The sequence below is a fragment of the Siphateles boraxobius genome, unplaced genomic scaffold (assembly GCF_051911475.1).
Source record: "Siphateles boraxobius isolate OS27281-9 unplaced genomic scaffold, OSU_SipBor_1 2, whole genome shotgun sequence".
Lineage (NCBI taxonomy): Eukaryota > Metazoa > Chordata > Actinopteri > Cypriniformes > Leuciscidae > Siphateles > Siphateles boraxobius.
The window spans coordinates 16943295-16963385 of NW_027508810.1; the positions used below are offsets into that span (position 1 = coordinate 16943295).

Genomic DNA, 20091 nt, shown 5'->3' on the forward strand with positions numbered 1-20091 from the left:
AATTTTTGTATGCTTTTGTCTTTTAATCTTTTAATAGGCCTCTTAACCATTTATTTAACCCCACACTAGAAGCAGGGTTTTTGCAGATTTAATAAAGGTAGATTTAAGACCTTTTTGAGACCAAGTACAGAAAATTTAAGGAATAATTCATGATCATACTGCAAAAAATAACAAAAGAAAAGTTCTTGTTCCCTTTCGTTGTCACTCCGAGTTACGTCGGATGACGACGAATGGGGTTTCGCTTAGAAAGCCTATCAACTTCGAGTATTACAAAACGAGCCAATGGCAAAGAAATGCCATGGGTCTGCGGAATTTGCATGACGTAACTCCGCCCCACCTCGTGGGTATAAAAGGAGGACGCCAGCAACAGGCAGATATGTTTTCGCTTCGGAGCCAAGTGTAATTCTTCACTCCTTAAGCTATCTCTGATTGTCAGCTTCTTACGAGACGAGCAACTCTCCAGTGTTGGTGTGACGGCGATCTCCCGGCGAGTGCACACTTCCTGCTTATCTGAGCGTGGTTTGCCAGCGAGTGTGTTCTCCGCGGGCGCTTCAGCACTGAGTTTCTCTCACAAAAAGAGCTTGCACGCGGCACATCTTTTTAAAGATGCCTCGCCCGTGCACTTCTGGTTGCGGTCGACTGGTGTCTGACTCTGATGGGCACGAGCGCTGCTTGGTGTGTTTGGGCTTTGATCACGCTAAAGCAGCGCTCGTGGATGAGTCATGTTCTTTCTGTGGGAACATGACCATCGCAACACTTAGATCGAGACTCAAGGATCTCGCAAGAGTGAGAGTCCCCTCATCCACACCCCGATCTAGCGCCTCCTCGAGAGGCTCTACTTCGGCTGGTGGCCAGGGTGATCTGAGGGTGACTGTGTGGAACAAAGCGCCGACTATGTGTCCGTGCCCCGCAGCACCTTCTCCAGTGTTGCAACCCGCGAGTGTTCAGGGGATCATCGCGGGACCGTCCTTTGAGGTCCCGCGAGTGTCCTTTGGCGCTCCAGAGGAAGATGCGATGTCGATCGCAGCATCACTAGGCGGGTCTGATTCGTCTGGAAGTGACGACTCGTCACAGCTGCCACCCTCGGGTGTGAATACGGCTGTGGCTCAGTCTGATCCAGAGATGACGGCCATGCTTTCCCGGGCGGCCGCGAGCATTGGTTTGGAGTGGAACCCTCCACCCTGTCCTGAGCGCTCGCGGCTGGACGATTGGTTTTTGGGTGCAGCTGCGGCTTCCCGTCCTCAGCCTGCCCCAATACCTTTCTTCCCGGACGTGCATGATGAAATCTCGAAGTCCTGGAAGACTCCCATGTCTTCCCGCGACCGCTCGTTGATTTCATCCGCCTTTCCTCCCCTCGATGGGGCAGCTGCCCGTGGGTACACTGGGCTCCCCCCGGTTGAGCGTTCTGTTGCGATGCAGTTGTGTCCTCAGAGTGCCTCTTCTCGCGGCGAGCCTAAGCACCCATCCAAGGCCTGTAGGTTCTCGTCTACCCTAGTGGCGAAGTCCTACAGAGCGGCGGGACAGGCGGCTGCCTCTTTGCATGCCATGGCCACTCTGCAGGTCTATCAGGCGCAGATGCTAAGGGACATGCACGAGGGTAGGACGGACCCAGGGCTCTTCGATGAGCTGCGCGCCGCCACCGACCTCGCCCTCCGGGCGACGAAGGTGACCGCACGCTCCCTGGGTCTGGTGATGTCCACAGCTGTGGTCCAGGAGAGACACTTGTGGCTGAACCTGGCTGACATGCGGGACGCTGAGCGCTCTCGCCTGCTCGACTCCCCCATGTCCCAGGCCGGCCTATTCGGCGGTGCGGTGGAGGATTTCGCCCAACAGTTCTCCACCGCCCAGAAACAGACTGAGGCCATTAGGCACATTCTGCCCCGACGGCCCGCTGCTGCCTCCACCCAGCCGACCGGGCAGATCCCTCAGTCTGTTCGCCGCCGAGGGCGCCCTCCTGCGGCTCCCGCCCCTCCCGCCCGGCCAAAGCAGCAGCCTCCACCCAGGCCCGGTCGCGGAGGAAGCCGTAAGAAGGCGCCCCAGCCCTCTCCAGCCCCGCCCCCCGCTAAACGCCGGGCCAAGCGGCGCTCCTGAGACGGGCTGCTCAGGGATGTTGAAAATTACTTCTCAGGAGATGGTAGCAGGACCACTCCTTCCCCCGGTGGAGGGCCGGGGGAGAATCTTTTGTTCTCCACTCCCCGCTGCTCACCCACGGGTGGGCAGCACCCTAATGTGGTTAAAGAAAGAAGTAACATTTCCATCCCTGAGCACACAGAGTTCTCGGACGACACGGTGCGCCGCCTCCGAGCCGTGCACCCCTCGTCCCCCTCTGTCCCAGAGCCGGCTGGCAGTGCGCGCCGTCCCCGGACCGTGCCGCTCCCTTCCGCCTCTGTCGCCAGCCCCCTGGCAGAGCAGACCCCCGTGGAACGTTCTTCCTTCCCTGGTCTCCTCTGTCAGGGCGCGGTTAATGACTGTGCCCCCACACCGGGCCGCTATGCCGTCCACGTCCGGGCCAGTCATTCCGCCCTGCTGCACCATCGGTGGGAAGTCTGTGGTCCGTATGACCCCGCTGGTACAGTTTTTGGGAGCCTGGCTAGAGCTCCCCCTCCTGTCCCGCTGGGTCGCACGGACGATCAGGCTCGGCTACGCGATTCAGTTCGCGCGGTCTCCTCCCCGCTTCAGGGGAGTCCGCTCCACTTTGGTCGGTGGCAACGCCCCTATCATGAGAGCCGAGATCGCCACCCTGCTGGCGAAGGGTGCGATCGAGACCGTCCCTCCGGCCGAGATGAGGACCGGCTTCTACAGCCCGTACTTCATTGTCCCCAAGAAAACCGGTGGGTTACGACCAATCCTGGACCTGCGTGTGCTGAACCGTTCCCTTCACAGGCTGCCGTTCAAGATGCTCACTGCCAAACACATTCTCGGATGTGTGCGGCCCCAGGATTGGTTTGCAGCAATCGACCTGAAGGACGCCTACTTTCATGTCTCCATTCTCCCTCGACACAGACCGTTCCTTCGGTTTGCCTTCGAGGGGCAGGCATACCAGTACGCGGTTCTCCCTTTCGGGCTAGCCCTGTCTCCTCGCGTCTTCACGAAGGTCGTCGAGGCTGCCCTTGTTCCCCTTCGGGAACACGGGGTTCGTATCCTGAACTACATCGACGACTGGCTGATCCTAGCTCACTCTCGAGACCAGGTATGCGAACACAGGGACCTAGTGCTCCGGCACCTAGCTCGTCTGGGCCTTCGGGTCAACTGGGAAAAGAGCAAACTTTGCCCAGTGCAGAGGATCTCTTTTCTCGGTATGGACATCGACTCGGTCGCCATGTCCGCGCAGCTTACGAGCGAGCGCGCGCAGTCACTGCTGACTTGCCTGAGACAGTTCAAGGGCAAGAGTGCGGTTCCACTGAAACTCTTTCAGAGGCTCCTGGGGCATATGGCATCTGCAGCCGTGGCAACACCGCTCGGATTGCTTCATATGAGACCGCTTCAGCTTTGGCTTCGCGACCGAGTCCCGAGGTGGGCATGGCAACACGGCACCTTCCGAGTAACTGTTACTCCGTCCTGCCGTCAGACCTTCACCCCGTGGTCGGACCTCAGTTTTCTACGGGCCGGAGTGCCCCTGGAACGAGCTTCGCGGCATGTTGTTGTAACGACAGATGCCTCCTCCACGGGCTGGGGTGCCATGTGCAATGGACGTGCTGCCGCGGGCTCCTGGACAGGACCCCGCCGCCTCTGGCACATCAATTGCCTCGAGTTGCTGGCCGTACGTCTTGCTCTGCGCCGCTTCCGGGCCGTGCTCAAGAACCAACACGTACTAGTCCGTTCAGACAATACCGCCACTGTAGCGTACATCAACCATCAAGGTGGTCTACGCTCCCGCCGTATGTCGCAACTCGCCCGCCACCTCCTCATATGGAGTCAGAAGCATCTGAGGTCGCTTCATGCCATTTACATCCCCGGAGCCCTGAACTGTGCAGCCGACGAGCTCTCACGGCTTCAGCCCCTCCCGGGAGATTGGCGACTCCATCCCCAGTCGGTTCAGCTGATTTGGGACCAGTTCGGGGACGCACAGATAGATCTGTTTGCCTCTCACGACTCGACCCATCAGCTAAAATATGCGTTTCCCCCAGTGAGCCTTCTTGCGCAGACCCTGCGCAAGGTCAGGGAGGACGAGGAGCAGGTCATTCTGGTCGCGCCATACTGGCCCGCCCGGACCTGGTTCTCCGAACTAGTACTCCTCGCGACAGCACCTCCCTGGCCGATTCCCCTGAGGAAGGACCTCCTTTCTCAGGGACGGGGCACCCTATGGCACCCTCGTCCCGATCTTTGGAACCTCCACGTGTGGCTCCTGGACGGGACGAAGCAGGTTTGAGTACCCTTCCACCTACGGTGGCGGCTACCATCACTTCCGCTAGAGCGTCGTCCACGAGACACGTCTACGCGTTGAAGTGGAACCTCTTCGTCAACTGGTGCTCTTCTCTTCAAGAAGACCCCCGGAGATGTTCGATTAGTGTCGTGCTTTCCTTCCTTCAAGATAGGCTGGAGCGAAGGCTGTCTCCCTCCACCCTGAAAGTCTATGTTGCCGCCATTGCCGCACACCATGACCCAGTCGAAGGTAAGTCTGTTGGAAGGCACGACCTGATCATCAGGTTCCTGAGAGGAGCGAGGAGACTGAATCCTCCTCGTCCTCCTCTCGTTCCCTCTTGGGACCTCTCAGTGGTTCTAACTGCCCTGCGGAGTGCTCCCTTTGAGCCTTTGCAATCAGTGGAGCTTAAGTTCCTGTCTATGAAGACAGCGCTCCTGGTTGCATTGGCCTCCATCAAGAGGGTGGGGGACTTGCATGCATTCTCCGTTGACGAAGCGTGCCTGGAATTTGGGCCGGCTTACTCTCACGTGATCCTGAGACCCCGGCCTGGATATGTGCCCAAGGTTCCTACCACTCCCTTCCGGGACCAGGTGGTGAACCTGCAAGCGCTGCCCCCGGAGGAGGCAGACCCAGCCTTGGCACTGCTCTGTCCAGTACGCGCCCTCCGCGCCTATGTAGACAGGACGCAGTGTTTCAGGACCTCAGACCAGCTCTTTGTCTGTTATGGTGGGAAGCTGAAGGGAAAGGCTCTCTCCAAGCAAAGGTTGTCTCACTGGATAGTGGACGCCATTGCCTTGGCATACCAGCAGCAAGGTCGACCGTGCCCCCTTGGTGTGACCGCCCACTCCACCCGGAGTGTGGCATCCTCTTGGGCTCTAGCGCATGGCGCCTCGCTAACAGACATTTGCAGAGCTGCAGGCTGGGCGACACCTAACACATTCGCCAGATTCTACAATCTCCGAGTGGAGCCAGTGTCCTCTCATGTACTCGCTTCAACCAGCTAGTACTGGACCCGCTCAGGTGTCTTCGCTTGCTCGCCATTCCACTCCACGGACTGGATACGTGCGATATTCTCCTCAGGTGAGCTTCCCCAAAAAGCCCTGAGTTCCTCCAGCACTCCTGACGTTGGCGCCAGTGTCTATTGCCTGTGCGTCGGCTAGGTGCCTCCCGTGTGCATGGTCCCTCCTCTGAGCTACCCCCACATGTGTATTTCCACTGTAAGCCTCTCTGAGCGTGTGTCTTTCCCTTGGCAAGCCACCTTGCCACCCCTGGGGTTGAAATATTCCACCTGCGGCTGGACACCCCAGTGTTCTCCATATGTCTCCTTCGGGTCATATGTGTATTCTCTAAGTCCCCCCCCCCTCTGGGTTGGCAGTAATTGCATATTTCCCCTGAACTTTGGGATATGCTCCCCAGTGTACCTTGGTATTCCTGTGCTAAATAGGAGTCCTTCGTCCGTGCCAGTCTCACGACAGGGATCTCAGATTTACGCAGGGCACTGGAAGACAGCTGAGAAGGTGGCGTGATTAGACTGGTAACCCCATTCGTCGTCATCCGACGTAACTCGGAGTGACAACGAAAGGGAACGTCTCGGTTACGTATGTAACCCTCGTTCCCTGAGTAGGGAACGGAGACGTTACGTCTGCCTGCCACTTTCCGCTGTACCGCGGGGATCGCCTGAGCTCAGTCTTGGCTCCTCAGCGAAGAAACATATCTGCCTGTTGCTGGCGTCCTCCTTTTATACCCACGAGGTGGGGCGGAGTTACGTCATGCAAATTCCGCAGACCCATGGCATTTCTTTGCCATTGGCTCGTTTTGTAATACTCGAAGTTGATAGGCTTTCTAAGCGAAACCCCATTCGTCGTCATCCGACGTAACGTCTCCGTTCCCTACTCAGGGAACGAGGGTTACATACGTAACCGAGACGTTTTCCAGTGCAAATATCTAAAAGATTCATTTACTTGAGAAGCAAAATTATACTAAATAAAAAGTCATGTTTTCTGTGAAAATGATCAAAATGAAGTATGATCACAACAAGAAAAAATATCTGCCAATGGGCTCAATACCCAATGGGATATTTTTCTTCATTTCTCAGAAAACAATAATATATACCTTCATTTTGATTCTCCAAATTTTTTTGTTTTGTTTTTTGATTTCAGAATATTTAGATATTTGTACTGGAAAACAAGACAACAGACTGAACATTTAATGCCATGACTTTATGAATTTAACTCTTAAGGCCCAAATTTAGAAATTTTCATACCAGCAGAAACCCCCTGTACGTAGCTATAGTCATTTTGAAATGGTTTGATTTAAATCATGGCTTCTTATGCTACTTTCCTGCATTTGTTTTATTTTTCTCTTTCAACACCTGGGCCTGTTTCAATAAGGAGGTTCAACCAACTCTGAGTTAAAACTTGAACTCTGAGTTGACTTACCCTGAGATGGGAAACTCTGAGTTTTCGGTTTCAGAACAGCTGAAATGAGTAAGTTCAATCAACTCTAAGTTGACTGACTCTGAGTTAAGCGCGTGCACCACAACTATAAAAAGCCATTATCAATGGAACGCAGATATTATGAGTCACCATGGTAACAGCACCAGACAAAAAGAGGTCTGCATATTTCTCACCAGCAGTACACAAACATTTTTTTAAGCAACAGGGCAGCAGCGGCGATCGAGAGAGTTAGTTTGGGAGAAAATAATTGCTCGAGTCAATGCGTAAGTTTACATTTTAATTACTGTTATACAGTGTTCGGTGTAATTACCAAGTAATCTAAATACTGTAATTTAATTAAAGGGATTACTCTTAATTCTTCTGTAATATAAAGTAAAATATGATGTCATTGCATTAAATACTGCATAGATTATAGAACAATTCTGTATAAAACAATAGTGGATTTAACATTTTTAAAAGGTATATTTTTTATGTAACCTTCTCTCTCTACACACTTTGGTCAATTAAGAATAATTCATGTAACTGTATATTGTTCATTTGAAAGCATTAAATGTGCAGTTTATGGTCTCTTTTTGTATTGTTCAAGTGGTTGAGGTTGATATGGGATTTATAAAGTAATTAGTAATAAGTAGACCAATACTTTCTAGAGATAGTAATTGTTACATTAATCTAATTACACTGTTGAAGATGTCATTTGTAGTTAGTAATTAATAACTATTTTAGAGTAACTTCCCCAACTGTTATAATATCAGAGGTGAAACTGGAAGAACAGTATGTTATTCAACCTAATTTTAATTTTCATGTAGGTGCAATCTTGCAGGCATTAAAAGAACATGGCAGCAGCTGAAAATGAAATATAAAAACATAATTCAGTCAGGTAAGGCTTGAGCATATCATGGATGTAGGCTACTTGACTTTACCAACATTTGACATATTAAATAACTAAATAGCATCCAGTGTCTAGCAGTGCAGCAGCATTTTTGACATAGCTCTAATTAACACAATAAAATGTTCAATCTCATTTGACTTCTACTCAGCCAACAGAAAGAAGGAAGAGGCTCGCAAAGATGGAGATGGAAATGAAGATGCCGAGGAGATGGAGATGGAGAGGAGATGGAGATGCAGAGGAGATGCAGATGCAGAGGAGATAGAGATGCAGAGAAGATGGAGATGAAGATACAGAGGAGATGGAGATGCAGATGCAGAGGAGATGGAGATGCAGAGGAGATGGAGATGCAGAGGAGATGGAGATGCAGATGCAGAGGAGATGGAGATGCAGAGGAGATGGAGATGAAGATACAGAGGAGATGGAGATGCAGATACAGAGGAGATGGAGATGAAGATACAGAGGAGATGGAGATGGAGATACAGAGGAGATGGAGATGCAGAGGAGATGGAGATGCAGATACAGAGGAGATGGAGATGAAGATACAGAGGAGATGGAGATGCAGAGGAGATGGAGATGCAGAGGAGATGGAGATGCAGAGGAGATGGAGATGAAGATACAGAGGAGATGGAGATGCAGGGGAGATGAAGATACAGAGGAGATGGAGATGCAGATGCAGAGGAGATGGAGATGCAGAGGAGATGGAGATGAAGATACAGAGGAGATGGAGATGCAGATACAGAGGAGATGGAGATGAAGATACAGAGGAGATGGAGATGGAGAGGAGATGGAGATGAAGATACAGAGGAGATGGAGATGCAGAGGAGATGGAGATGCAGATACAGAGGAGATGGAGATGAAGATACAGAGGAGATGGAGATGCAGAGGAGATGGAGATGCAGAGGAGATGGAGATGAAGATACAGAGGAGATGGAGATGCAGGGGAGATGAAGATACAGAGGAGATGGAGATGCAGAGGAGATGGAGATGAAGATACAGAGGAGATGGAGATGGAGAGGAGATGGAGATGGAGATGCAGAGGAGATGGAGATGCAGATACAGAGGAGATGGAGATGCAGATGCAGAGGAGATGGAGATGCAGAGGAGATGGAGATGAAGATACAGAGGAGATGGAGATGCAGATACAGAGGAGATGGAGATGAAGATACAGAGGAGATGGAGATGAAGATACAGAGGAGATGGAGATGCAGAGGAGATGGAGATGCAGATACAGAGGAGATGGAGATGAAGATACAGAGGAGATGGAGATGCAGAGGAGATGGAGATGCAGAGGAGATGGAGATGCAGAGGAGATGGAGATGAAGATACAGAGGAGATGGAGATGCAGAGGAGATGGAGATGCAGAGGAGATGGAGATGCAGAGGAGATGGAGATGCAGAGGAGATGGAGATGCAGAGGAGATGGAGATGAAGATACAGAGGAGAAGGAGATGGAGATGCAGATGCAGAGGAGATGGAGATGCAGAGGAGATGGAGATGCAGATGCAGAGGAGATGGAGATGCAGAGGAGATGGAGATGCAGATGCAGAGGAGATGGAGATGCAGAGGAGATGGAGATGAAGATACAGAGGAGATGGAGATGCAGATACAGAGGAGATGGAGATGAAGATACAGAGGAGATGGAGATGGAGAGGAGATGGAAATGAAGATACAGAGGAGATGGAGATGCAGAGGAGATGCAGATACAGAGGAGATGGAGATGAAGATACAGAGGAGATGGAGATGCAGAGGAGATGGAGATGCAGAGGAGATGGAGATGAAGATACAGAGGAGATGGAGATGCAGGGGAGATGAAGATACAGAGGAGATGGAGATGCAGAGGAGATGGAGATGCAGAGGAGATGGAGATGGAGATGGAGAGGAGATGGAGATGAAGATACAGAGGAGATGGAGATGCAGAGGAGATGGAGATGCAGATACAGAGGAGATGGAGATGAAGATACAGAGGAGATGGAGATGAAGATACAGAGAAGATGGAGATGCAGATACAGAGGAGATGGAGATGCAGAGGAGATGGAGATGCAGATACAGAGGAGATGGAGATGCAGATACAGAGGAGATGGAGATGAAGATACAGAGAAGATGGAGATGCAGATACAGAGGAGATGGAGATGAAGATACAGAGGAGATGGAGATGAAGATACAGAGGAGATGAAGATGCAGATACAGAGGAGATGGAGATGAAGATACAGAGGAGATGAAGATGCAGATACAGAGGAGATGGAGATGCAGAGGAGATGGAGATGAAGATACAGAGGAGATGGAGATGCAGAGGAGATGGAGATGCAGATACAGAGGAGATGGAGATGCAGATACAGAGGAGATGGAGATGAAGATACAGAGAAGATGGAGATGCAGATACAGAGGAGATGGAGATGAAGATACAGAGGAGATGGAGATGAAGATACAGAGGAGATGAAGATGCAGAGGAGATGGAGATGCAGATACAGAGGAGATGGAGATGAAGATACAGAGGAGATGAAGATGCAGATACAGAGGAGATGGAGATGAAGATACAGAGGAGATGGAGATGAAGATACAGAGGAGATGGAGATGAAGATACAGAGGAGATGGAGATGCAGATACAGAGGAGATGGAGATGAAGATACAGAGGAGATGAAGATGCAGATACAGAGGAGATGGAGATGAAGATACAGAGGAGATGGAGATGAAGATACAGAGGAGATGAAGATGCAGATACAGAGGAGATGGAGATGAAGATACAGAGGAGAAGGAGATGGAGATGCAGATGCAGAGGAGATGGAGATGCAGAGGAGATGGAGATGCAGATGCAGATGCAGAGGAGATGGAGATGCAGAGGAGATGGAGATGAAGATACAGAGGAGATGGAGATGCAGATACAGAGGAGATGGAGATGAAGATACAGAGGAGATGGAGATGGAGAGGAGATGGAGATGAAGATACAGAGGAGATGGAGATGCAGAGGAGATGGAGATGCAGATACAGAGGAGATGGAGATGAAGATACAGAGGAGATGGAGATGCAGAGGAGATGGAGATGCAGAGGAGATGGAGATGAAGATACAGAGGAGATGGAGATGCAGGGGAGATGAAGATACAGAGGAGATGGAGATGCAGAGGAGATGGAGATGCAGATACAGAGGAGATGGCGATGAAGATACAGAGGAGATGGAGATGGAGAGGAGATGGAGATGAAGATACAGAGGAGATGGAGATGCAGAGGAGATGGAGATGCAGATACAGAGGAGATGGAGATGAAGATACAGAGGAGATGGAGATGAAGATACAGAGAAGATGGAGATGCAGATACAGAGGAGATGGAGATGCAGAGGAGATGGAGATGCAGATACAGAGGAGATGGAGATGCAGATACAGAGGAGATGGAGATGAAGATACAGAGAAGATGGAGATGCAGATACAGAGGAGATGGAGATGAAGATACAGAGGAGATGGAGATGAAGATACAGAGGAGATGAAGATGCAGATACAGAGGAGATGGAGATGAAGATACAGAGGAGATGAAGATGCAGATACAGAGGAGATGGAGATGCAGAGGAGATGGAGATGAAGATACAGAGGAGATGGAGATGCAGAGGAGATGGAGATGCAGATACAGAGGAGATGGAGATGCAGATACAGAGAAGATGGAGATGCAGATACAGAGGAGATGGAGATGAAGATACAGAGGAGATGGAGATGAAGATACAGAGGAGATGAAGATGCAGATACAGAGGAGATGGAGATGAAGATACAGAGGAGATGAAGATGCAGATATAGAGGAGATGGAGATGCAGAGGAGATGGAGATGAAGATACAGAGGAGATGGAGATGCAGAGGAGATGGAGATGCAGAGGAGATGGAGATGCAGAGGAGATGGAGATCCAGAGGAGATGGAGATGCAGAGGAGATGGAGATGCAGAGGAGATGGAGATGCAGAGGAGATGGAGATGCAGAGGAGATGGAGATGCAGAGGAGATGGAGATACAGAGGAGATGGAGATGCAGAGGAGATGGAGATCCAGAGGAGATGGAGATGCAGAGGAGATGGAGATACAGAGGAGATGGAGATGCAGAAGAGATGGAGATGAAGATACAGAGGAGATGGAGATGCAGAGGAGATGGAGATGCAGAGGAGATGGAGATCCAGAGGAGATGGAGATGTAGAGGAGATGGAGATGAAGATACAGAGGAGATGGAGATGCAGGGGAGATGGAGATGCAGAGGAGATGGAGATACAGAGGAGATGGAGATGCAGGGGAGATGGAGATGCAGAGGAGATGGAGATACAGAGGAGATGGAGATGGAGATGCAGAGGAGATGGAGATGCAGAGGAGATGGAGAGGAGATGGAGATGCAGATGCAGAGGAGATGCAGAGGAGATGGAGATGGAGAGGAGATGGAGATGCAGAGGAGATGGAGAGGAGATGGAGATGCAGGGGAGATGGAGATGCAGAGGAGATGGAGATACAGAGGAGATGGAGATGCAGAGGAGATGGAGATGCAGAGGAGATGGAGATGGAGAGGAGATGGAGATGGAGAGGAGATGCAGAGGAGAAGGAGATGCAGAGGAGATGGAGATGGAGAGGAGATGAAGATGCAGAGGAGATGGAGATGGAGAGGAGATGGAGAGGAGAAGGAGATGCAGAGAAGATGGAGATGGAGATACAGAGGAGATGGAGATGCAGAGGAGATGGAGATGCAGAGGAGATGGAGATGGAAATACAGAGGAGATGGAGATGGAGATGCAGAGGAGATGGAGATGCAGAGGAGATGGAGATGGAGAGGAGATGCAGAGGAGATGGAGATGCAGAGGAGATTGAGATGCAGAGCAGATGGAGATGGAGAGGAGATGGAAATGCAGAGGAGATGGAGATGCAGAGGAGATGGAGATGCAGAGGAGATGCAAACGCAGAGGAGATGGAGATGCAAATGCAGAGGAGATGGAGATGCAGAGGAGATGGAGATGGAGATGCAGAGGAGATGGAGATGCAAATGCAGAGGAGATGGAGATGCAGAGGAGATGGAGATGCAGAGGAGATGGAGATGGAGATGCAGAGGAGATGGAGATGCAAATGCAGAGGAGATGGAGATGCAAATGCAGAGGAGATGGAGATGCAGATGCAGAGGAGATGGAGATGCAGAGGAGATGGAGATGCAAATGCAGAGGAGATGGAGATGCAGAGGAGATGGAGATGCAAATGCAGAGGAGATGGAGATGCAGAGGAGATGGAGATGCAAATGCAGAGGAGATGGAGATGGCCCTGACCCTGAATGGTGGAAGGCAAGTGGCTGAGGGAATTCCTGGAGGGACTTCATCAGAGCCAGTCACTCCCGAAGATTCAAGTGCCTTCATAAAATGTAAGATGTCTACATATGTGTTATTTTTTATATAGGCTGTTTTTGATATTTCCATATATTTTACTTTGGGTTGGGTTTTTTGTTGCTCCCAACAGATTCTGATGGTAATATCTGTCTTTTGGAGCCTCCTGTCCCAACAGAACTCCAGACAGTTGTAAGTAGCCTACTCAATACACCAAAATTATGACAAATAGTATTATAAAATGTGCTCAACCAAATGCTCATCTTCACTGGACGATGGGATGAAGAAACAGTTTCTGCTGCCACAGAGGCCTACAGAGGAAATGTTAATATTATGTGTATACACATCAAACAATCTACACATCCACATTTCTTCACATTATTTATGTGGAGTAGCCTATAGAATCTAAGTTTATATCTAAGTATAAACAGATATTCTTATCTCTCCCCCGTCCCCAGAGTGTGGAAGAACAGCAGGAGGAAGGTCCATCAACTTCTGGTGCACAGATGAACACAGTTCAGTGATTTTGAGTGAATGCCACAGTTTAATTCTGTAGAATTTGTTTAGAACTACATGATGTAACTCTAATCTACTGTATTTTCAGTTGCCAGTTAAGAAGTTATATAGACTTCATCTTATTAAAAAACTTGGGGGGAAAAAACAGCAATAAATAAATGTACCAAAAGAATGAATGAGGTGTTAAAACACCGCTTCCTCTTTAAAAAAGGGGAGGAGACTGAAATAAACTCTGGGTTTACGGAAGTAAACCTGCTCCCGACCAGGTTAGGTTCACAGAGTAAGTTACCATGGTAACTGACTCTGAGTATATGTTACCTCTCTTTCAGAAACAGGCTTGACTTACCCTGCTTTCTCAGGTTTGACTTACCTCCCATTCTGAAACAGAAAACCCAGAGTTTCCCTCATTTCAGGGTTAACATACTCAAGAGTTTTCACTTAACCTCCTTTCTGAAACAGGCCCCTGTCCCTCTCATCTCATTTATAGACCGGATTTTATATTATGGTGTCACTGTTTGCATGATTAGTGCTAGTTAGTTTTGCAATGCGAGGGCATCACTATGAGGCTGATAAAAACTGAGCACTCAGTACTATGGCATTATGATACCAAAATACACCATCTGTTGTGATGGGGAAATGAGCAAGCTGAGCAACTAGCAAATAACAGTAGAAATGGTGGACGTAAATGTTTTTTTATCATTCATCCTTTCAAAAAAATCCTTCTGAAAGTGATTCCAACGGTATCGTTTCTCTGTGCCTGCTGTTATAGTTGTGGTGGGGACTCCGCTAATTTTTTATAATCAAAACAATTTTTAGAACTATATATTTATCGTTATAGTCCTTGGTGTGATCGGGCCTTAAATATTTGATTTATGATGTCAAAGCAAAACTACAGCAGTAGAAATACTCCGTATAAAGTTGTACTAATAACAAGTATTATCTCACAAAAGGTAATATGATCTTTATCAGTGTTTAAATCAATGTCACATAAGCTATTAATACCAGAAGAGACTAAATAGTGTTGGGATAAGTGGGTTCCCATTGCAGGTACTTAGCAGGTCTCCTCTAACAAAAAAAAGGGGCTTAGTGAAGGATTAGTATAATTACAGGCTTAAACTGGACCAACTGCCCATTCTTTACTTGCATGGAAAATAATGCTTAACCAGGTTGATTCACCACAACCATATATGTCGTGGAATTCTCCAGGTCCAAGCACAAAATTAATTATTGCATGACAAAAACATTTTGGGCCGGTACGCAGGTCTTGACATTGCATAATCTTTATAGCGTAAAACGAACATGCTTAATCATAATATTATCTCTTTTAGTCTCATACACATTCAGGATAAACCAGACTTATAAAATGAAGGGGCAAAAATAAGTGGTTTTAATCCAAGTTGCAAATTCATCAATAAATTTTAGAATTTATTAAGGTGTAAAAAAAAAGGTAAAAATAAGGAGTTGTCTCAAAACATTAAATAACTCAGAGAACATTGCCCTCCCCCTCCCCCCTTTAAAAAAAAGTACCATTCGTTCCCTCTGAGTGTTCACAGTATTGTTAGAATTGCTATTATTCTACATCTATTGTGGCCCTGCTCAGACATGTTTTAATAGTTTCAATCATTCCCAGTATTATTTAAATAAGTTCAAATTTGAATTTCATCAATCAGAGCTACTGCTTCTGAACACAAAAACAATTTATGGTCCACAATATCGACCTCACTTAAGAAGGGTACAGGGAAGAACCTGATGCAGTTGGGGGTTCAGTTTAGCCAAAAAACATGGCAAACCAACATTGTACATGGTAGGATTCGTGCCCTGTGCGCGACAGCTAGACGGAGGGCTACAGCCGTAACCTACAGACTTAAGACTCCCAAGCAATAAGTATTTACAAACATTTCAGCTGGAAAAGGAGTTGGCACAGTCCATTGACAAGAGATGCGTGTTTGTACAGCATATTCACATATACATTAAGACAGGAAAATATGCTTATTTTCCCTTCCAACCGAGGAACTAACTAATAAATTTAAGAAAGAAAAACCAAATGAAACCGGGCAGGGCAGCCCACAGAAGGCCAGTCTCAATGAAAGTTTTCCAGCTTGCGTAACCGCAGGGGATTGGAGGGCAAGGCCTGGGGGCTTGGAGTGGAGGGCTCCTGCTCCGGAGCGCAGAAGAGTACTCTGCCTCGGTGATTGAACATATAGAACGACGGGTGATTTCTCAATGTGTCAAATGTCCTGTTAGAGCAAACAATAAAGAGACATAAGTGAGCTCGATGCAAGTTTCATTAGTTACAGCCTGCTTATGATATAGCCAGGCATTACTTTATGGTCTATGAGCTTACTTGTTTTTGAGCTCTGAAGAAGCATCCATGTCTTTGAACTCGCCTGAGATGTGTACTATGCCATAACATGTGATCACAAACGACAGCAAAGTCTGTAACACTATCTGAAATCACAACACAAGAGAAGCTGTATTGAGGAAAACAAATGCATGCGATTCAATATGATCAATGACTGGTATTTGATTGCAACTTACATCTATAGGTAATGTTTCGTTCTCTTTTTCTGTCAGTCGCATGTAGGATCGGTCTAGAAAAAGAAAAATCTTTTTAGGATGTATGAGAGTGAATGTATTAAGACATTCCCTCTAAACAAAGGGGTATAACAAGCAATTTTGCAGAGCTACAGAGTCGGAAGTAGCACAACACCACCATTCTTGCAAATTAAAAGCTCTAGTATTTAAGTTTACAACTGGATTTTTTTTGGCATATAATGCAAAGCTTTTTTTTCTCCAAGTGATAGTACATGCAAAAAGAACAGTGCTAACTGTTTATCTAGTTATAGGAAGCTCGTGTTTGCACAAATGGGTTCTTTCGAACAGTAATTTTTTTCTTTTTTTAACTACTTTATCCTATGGTCTCTGCCATCCCACTCACATTAAGTACCCTTATTATGCTTTTTAAATATTACCTTTCTTGCAGTGTAATATAGATGCAGGGGGTTTGGACGGGTTGCGGGAATGGGGTTGTTTCATGACAATTTTCATTAGTTGTTGCGTTAAGTCTTACCCAGATACAATAGTGCTATTTTCTGATTGGCAATTGTGTAGCTCGACTAAGAACACCAGAGGAGACGCGCTTGATTCCTGCCGCGGCCAGAGAAATTTTGGGAGCTGCGGCATACTAAATATATTATAAACAGTTTTTCCGTGTGAGAAACACAATGTGTGGCGGGAGAGCGTGACAAAAGACCAAAATGAGTGACTGTCACGCTCAATGCGTGACACTTGAGAGCCATGTAGTTGTTTGAGAGTTTAAGGCCTGGTTTCACAGACAGGGCTTAGATTAAGCCAGGATTAGGCTGTAGTTCAATTAGGACATTTAAGTAGCTTTTATAAACTTAAACATTACTGATGTGCCTATTTAGACAAAACAACCATATTTTATGATATGTCAGTACAAGTTGCTTTCAGTTAAAACAGCTCAAACATATATCAAAATGTTAAAGATCCAAGTGCATAACAAACAAGCTTATTGTCTCCTAAAGAAAGGATAAATTCTGAACTGCCAAAACGAGTCGTCAGCAATTTCAGTCTCACTTCCGCAACATATCTACAAATATTTGCATAAAGCCAATAGGGGTGTGTGCACGAAGTGTCAAATATTTGATCTGTAATTATGATTTTTCGAAAAATAAGAACACTTCGAATTGCTACATGTGTTGCTTTGCTGGCCATAAATACAGTGAAACTGTAACTAAAACTCAGTTATAACTAGGCCGCCGCCTAAGTGGCAGTTTAAGCGACACCATTTCAAATAAATAACAGAAAACTTTATATGCGTTTTGGATGTTTATTTAAACGACAACAGAAAAACAGGTACGGGTTTTAAAAGGGTTTAATTGGAAATCAAAATCTCTTATCTCCATAATTATTTATGTGGCAAAATGCTGTGTAATAAGTCCTATGACTGTACCGTATCCGTCTAGTTTAACCCCTTAATTGTCAAAATAATTTTACAAAATATTTTTTACTATAAAATGAAAGCTATATATCTAACCAAGTTGTGTTCCAAATTTAAAGTCGATATCACAAAAATTGAAGTTTCCATGAGTTCCATGATTTTGTTTAAGCGTTATACCAAAAATAGCCACCGGGTGCCATTGAATTTAATTGTATGCATTCTGCCATAAATTAATAAATTTCTATCCAAATACCACTTCTGTCACTAAATATGGAACCTTGAGACTCAGACCTTTCTGACAATATGCGTTTTGTCAAGATTAGAAAAGGTTTTGATAATAAATTATTAAAGATGATGCCTAAAAGGGAATAAAAAATACCGTTTCTATGATAACGGACCGTCCAATTTCAAAACGGTTTTCACTTCATTTTCAATTCTGAGTTCGTAAGCTTTCAAATGATACCTAATTCATATTAACTACTAAAATATGTGATTATATATATATATATATTATACTTTTTAGAGGACTTCTTACTTTACATTTTAAAACATAATTTTATCTTTTTTTATTGACAAATACTAGATTGTTTTCTTATGAACTTTTAGCATTAAAAACCAAAGTTTCAATAATTAAAAGTGTTTAAAAGTGTTTTTTTTGTGACAAAGGTCAGAACCTCCTGTAATGACGTCAATTTTTTGAGGCGCACTCTAGTCATACATTCATATTACTGTTCATAGATATTTTAGTGCCGTTTTTTTCTTACAAATTATGTATTTAGGAGTCTTAGACCTTTCCAACGATATACAGTTTGTCATGATTAAATTAGGATTTAATAGTAATATTTTGAAGTAAATGTATTTGTCCCGCTGTGACAGTGACAGTTAAACTTGCCGCGCTGCAACTGCTCTCCTTGGAAGCTTTGCGTTTAGAGACTTAATAAAATATTTTAACTCAGATGAATATTTTGTGTCTAATTATTTACTTATATTTAAAATATCTTTCCATGTATGGTTGGTGATTAGATTTATTGTGTTTTGAAGTGATAATATCGTTGTGTTATTTTAAGAGGTTTAATAAAGGTTTTTATTTAATTATTTTTTAAATAAAAGTTGATTCGTCTATTCGTGATTCGTCGGCTCACAAGTCGGGCATGCTAGAATGAGACAGTTCTCAGTTCAATGAGTCGAAACCTGCCGGATCAATTCAGTTGAACCGAGTTGAACATGTGCTCAATGTGAATCGTGAACGAATCTATTCAATGAAAAGATCCGACTCAAACGAGAGATTCTGACATCACTACTGCAGAAATAGCAGGTGAAATTGCATTATTTGGAAAGGAAACAAATTCTGGTTGCGAGTTATTATTCATTTAACGTCGTTTAGTTCCTTAGTGAAGGTTAATCAACAAATTGCCTTTTTAGGGAAGGTTTGAATAATGTAAGTTTACATAGTAAAGATAACTACTTCTGAAATACCAATCATACTGCATCATATAAACGCCCCGATAAAACCCACAACACGCACCGCACAAACACTGATCTTGCATAAGTCTCAGTCAGACTGCATGATAAGTGATTTATAGAAGAAAATAACTTCTTCACGTGTATCGTGTTGTTTTAAATGTTGAGTGTCAAAAACGAGTGAGCTGCCGACCAAGACAGCATTTTTTGACATAATAATATGCGTGTTCCCACACTCTCTAAAATGCTCTCTACATAGAAAGCTCACTCGGGTTCGAGTCCTGCTGAAGCTGTCATGCACACTGAGCTCTGTCTGCAGAGAGGCCGCACTCACCGCCGGACCACAATCAGCTAACGTTAACGTTACAGCTTAAAACAACTAACTGCTCGATTCTCTCTCGTTTCTGGACGAATAATACTTACGCTGTGCCGCTGAAAAAGCTGCGTGTGCCAAGGCGAAAAGGCCTACACCGACAACACCTTTCCAAAAGGACGAAGCCATTTTAACTCCAGCACAACCGATCGAGCCAATGCTGGGCGCGTGAAGCACTCCTCAATGAGCACTGCGTCATCACCGCCGCACTTCCGGTTGACCTCTGGCACTTTAAACGTGCATTTAAAGAGACATACGCAGCGAACGTTGGGGAACAAAACAAAATAATTACAGAAATAACTATGTACAATATTTACACACAAATTCCAATATTAATTTTAACTCAAAAGTCTCCACAGTAAAAAATAAAACATAACTGAATAAAACCACACAGCTCTGCATTGACCCAGAATCTTAAAATTTGAACTGTACAGAATGTATTATCTTTTTTATCTACATTTATGAATGTACTACTTACCTAAATATATTCGTTTCATGAACGATTAAAAAATTGTTGTCTTCAAAAGTAATATAATCACCTATAGTCTACCTAAAATCAACATTTGTTTCTCAATAAAATATAAAACTACTGCTTTAAACCTATTAGGTTAACATATTTATTTATTTATTTATTAATGTATTTATTTATTATACTTTATAATTACTTTATTATTTCACTGCCACTACAGTTGTACACACAATTAACTAGTGAATATAATTATCAAAACAGTAGCTGGTTTTCTGAGGGTATG

General features: G+C 45.9%; 2 protein-coding genes across 2 annotated transcripts; one reads left to right on the forward strand and one right to left on the reverse strand.

Annotated features, from left to right (window-relative positions):
- Nucleotides 1-11621: 11621 nt before the first annotated feature.
- On the forward strand, nt 11622-13218 carry LOC143744565 (uncharacterized). The gene is made up of 2 exons (XM_077236166.1): nt 11622-13063; nt 13159-13218. The coding sequence occupies exon 1, from the start codon at nt 11631-11633 to the stop codon at nt 12996-12998; it is 1368 nt and encodes a 455-aa protein (XP_077092281.1). The 5' UTR covers nt 11622-11630; the 3' UTR covers nt 12999-13063; nt 13159-13218.
- Nucleotides 13219-14905: 1687 nt separating this feature from the next.
- mmgt1 (membrane magnesium transporter 1) lies at nt 14906-19547 on the reverse strand. Its single transcript, XM_077236176.1, has 4 exons — nt 19390-19547; nt 16080-16132; nt 15886-15989; nt 14906-15778 (listed from the first exon to the last, which is right to left on the reverse strand). The coding sequence occupies exons 1-4, from the start codon at nt 19466-19468 to the stop codon at nt 15622-15624; spliced, it is 393 nt and encodes a 130-aa protein (XP_077092291.1). The 5' UTR covers nt 19469-19547; the 3' UTR covers nt 14906-15621.
- Between the last annotated feature and the right edge of the window lie 544 nt (nt 19548-20091).

Coding starts and splice junctions, on each gene's coding strand:
- LOC143744565 (XM_077236166.1), top strand. CDS start 11,631: ATGGAGATGCAGAGGAGATGGAGATGCAGAGGAGATGGAGATGCAGAG.
- mmgt1 (XM_077236176.1), bottom strand. CDS start 19,468: ATGGCTTCGTCCTTTTGGAAAGGTGTTGTCGGTGTAGGCCTTTTCGCC. Junction 16,133..19,389: donor AGCTTTTTCAGCGGCACAGC/GTAAGTATTATT, acceptor TTCTTTTTCTAG/ACCGATCCTACATGCGACTG. Junction 15,779..15,885: donor TCTTCAGAGCTCAAAAACAA/GTAAGCTCATAG, acceptor TTGCTCTAACAG/GACATTTGACACATTGAGAA.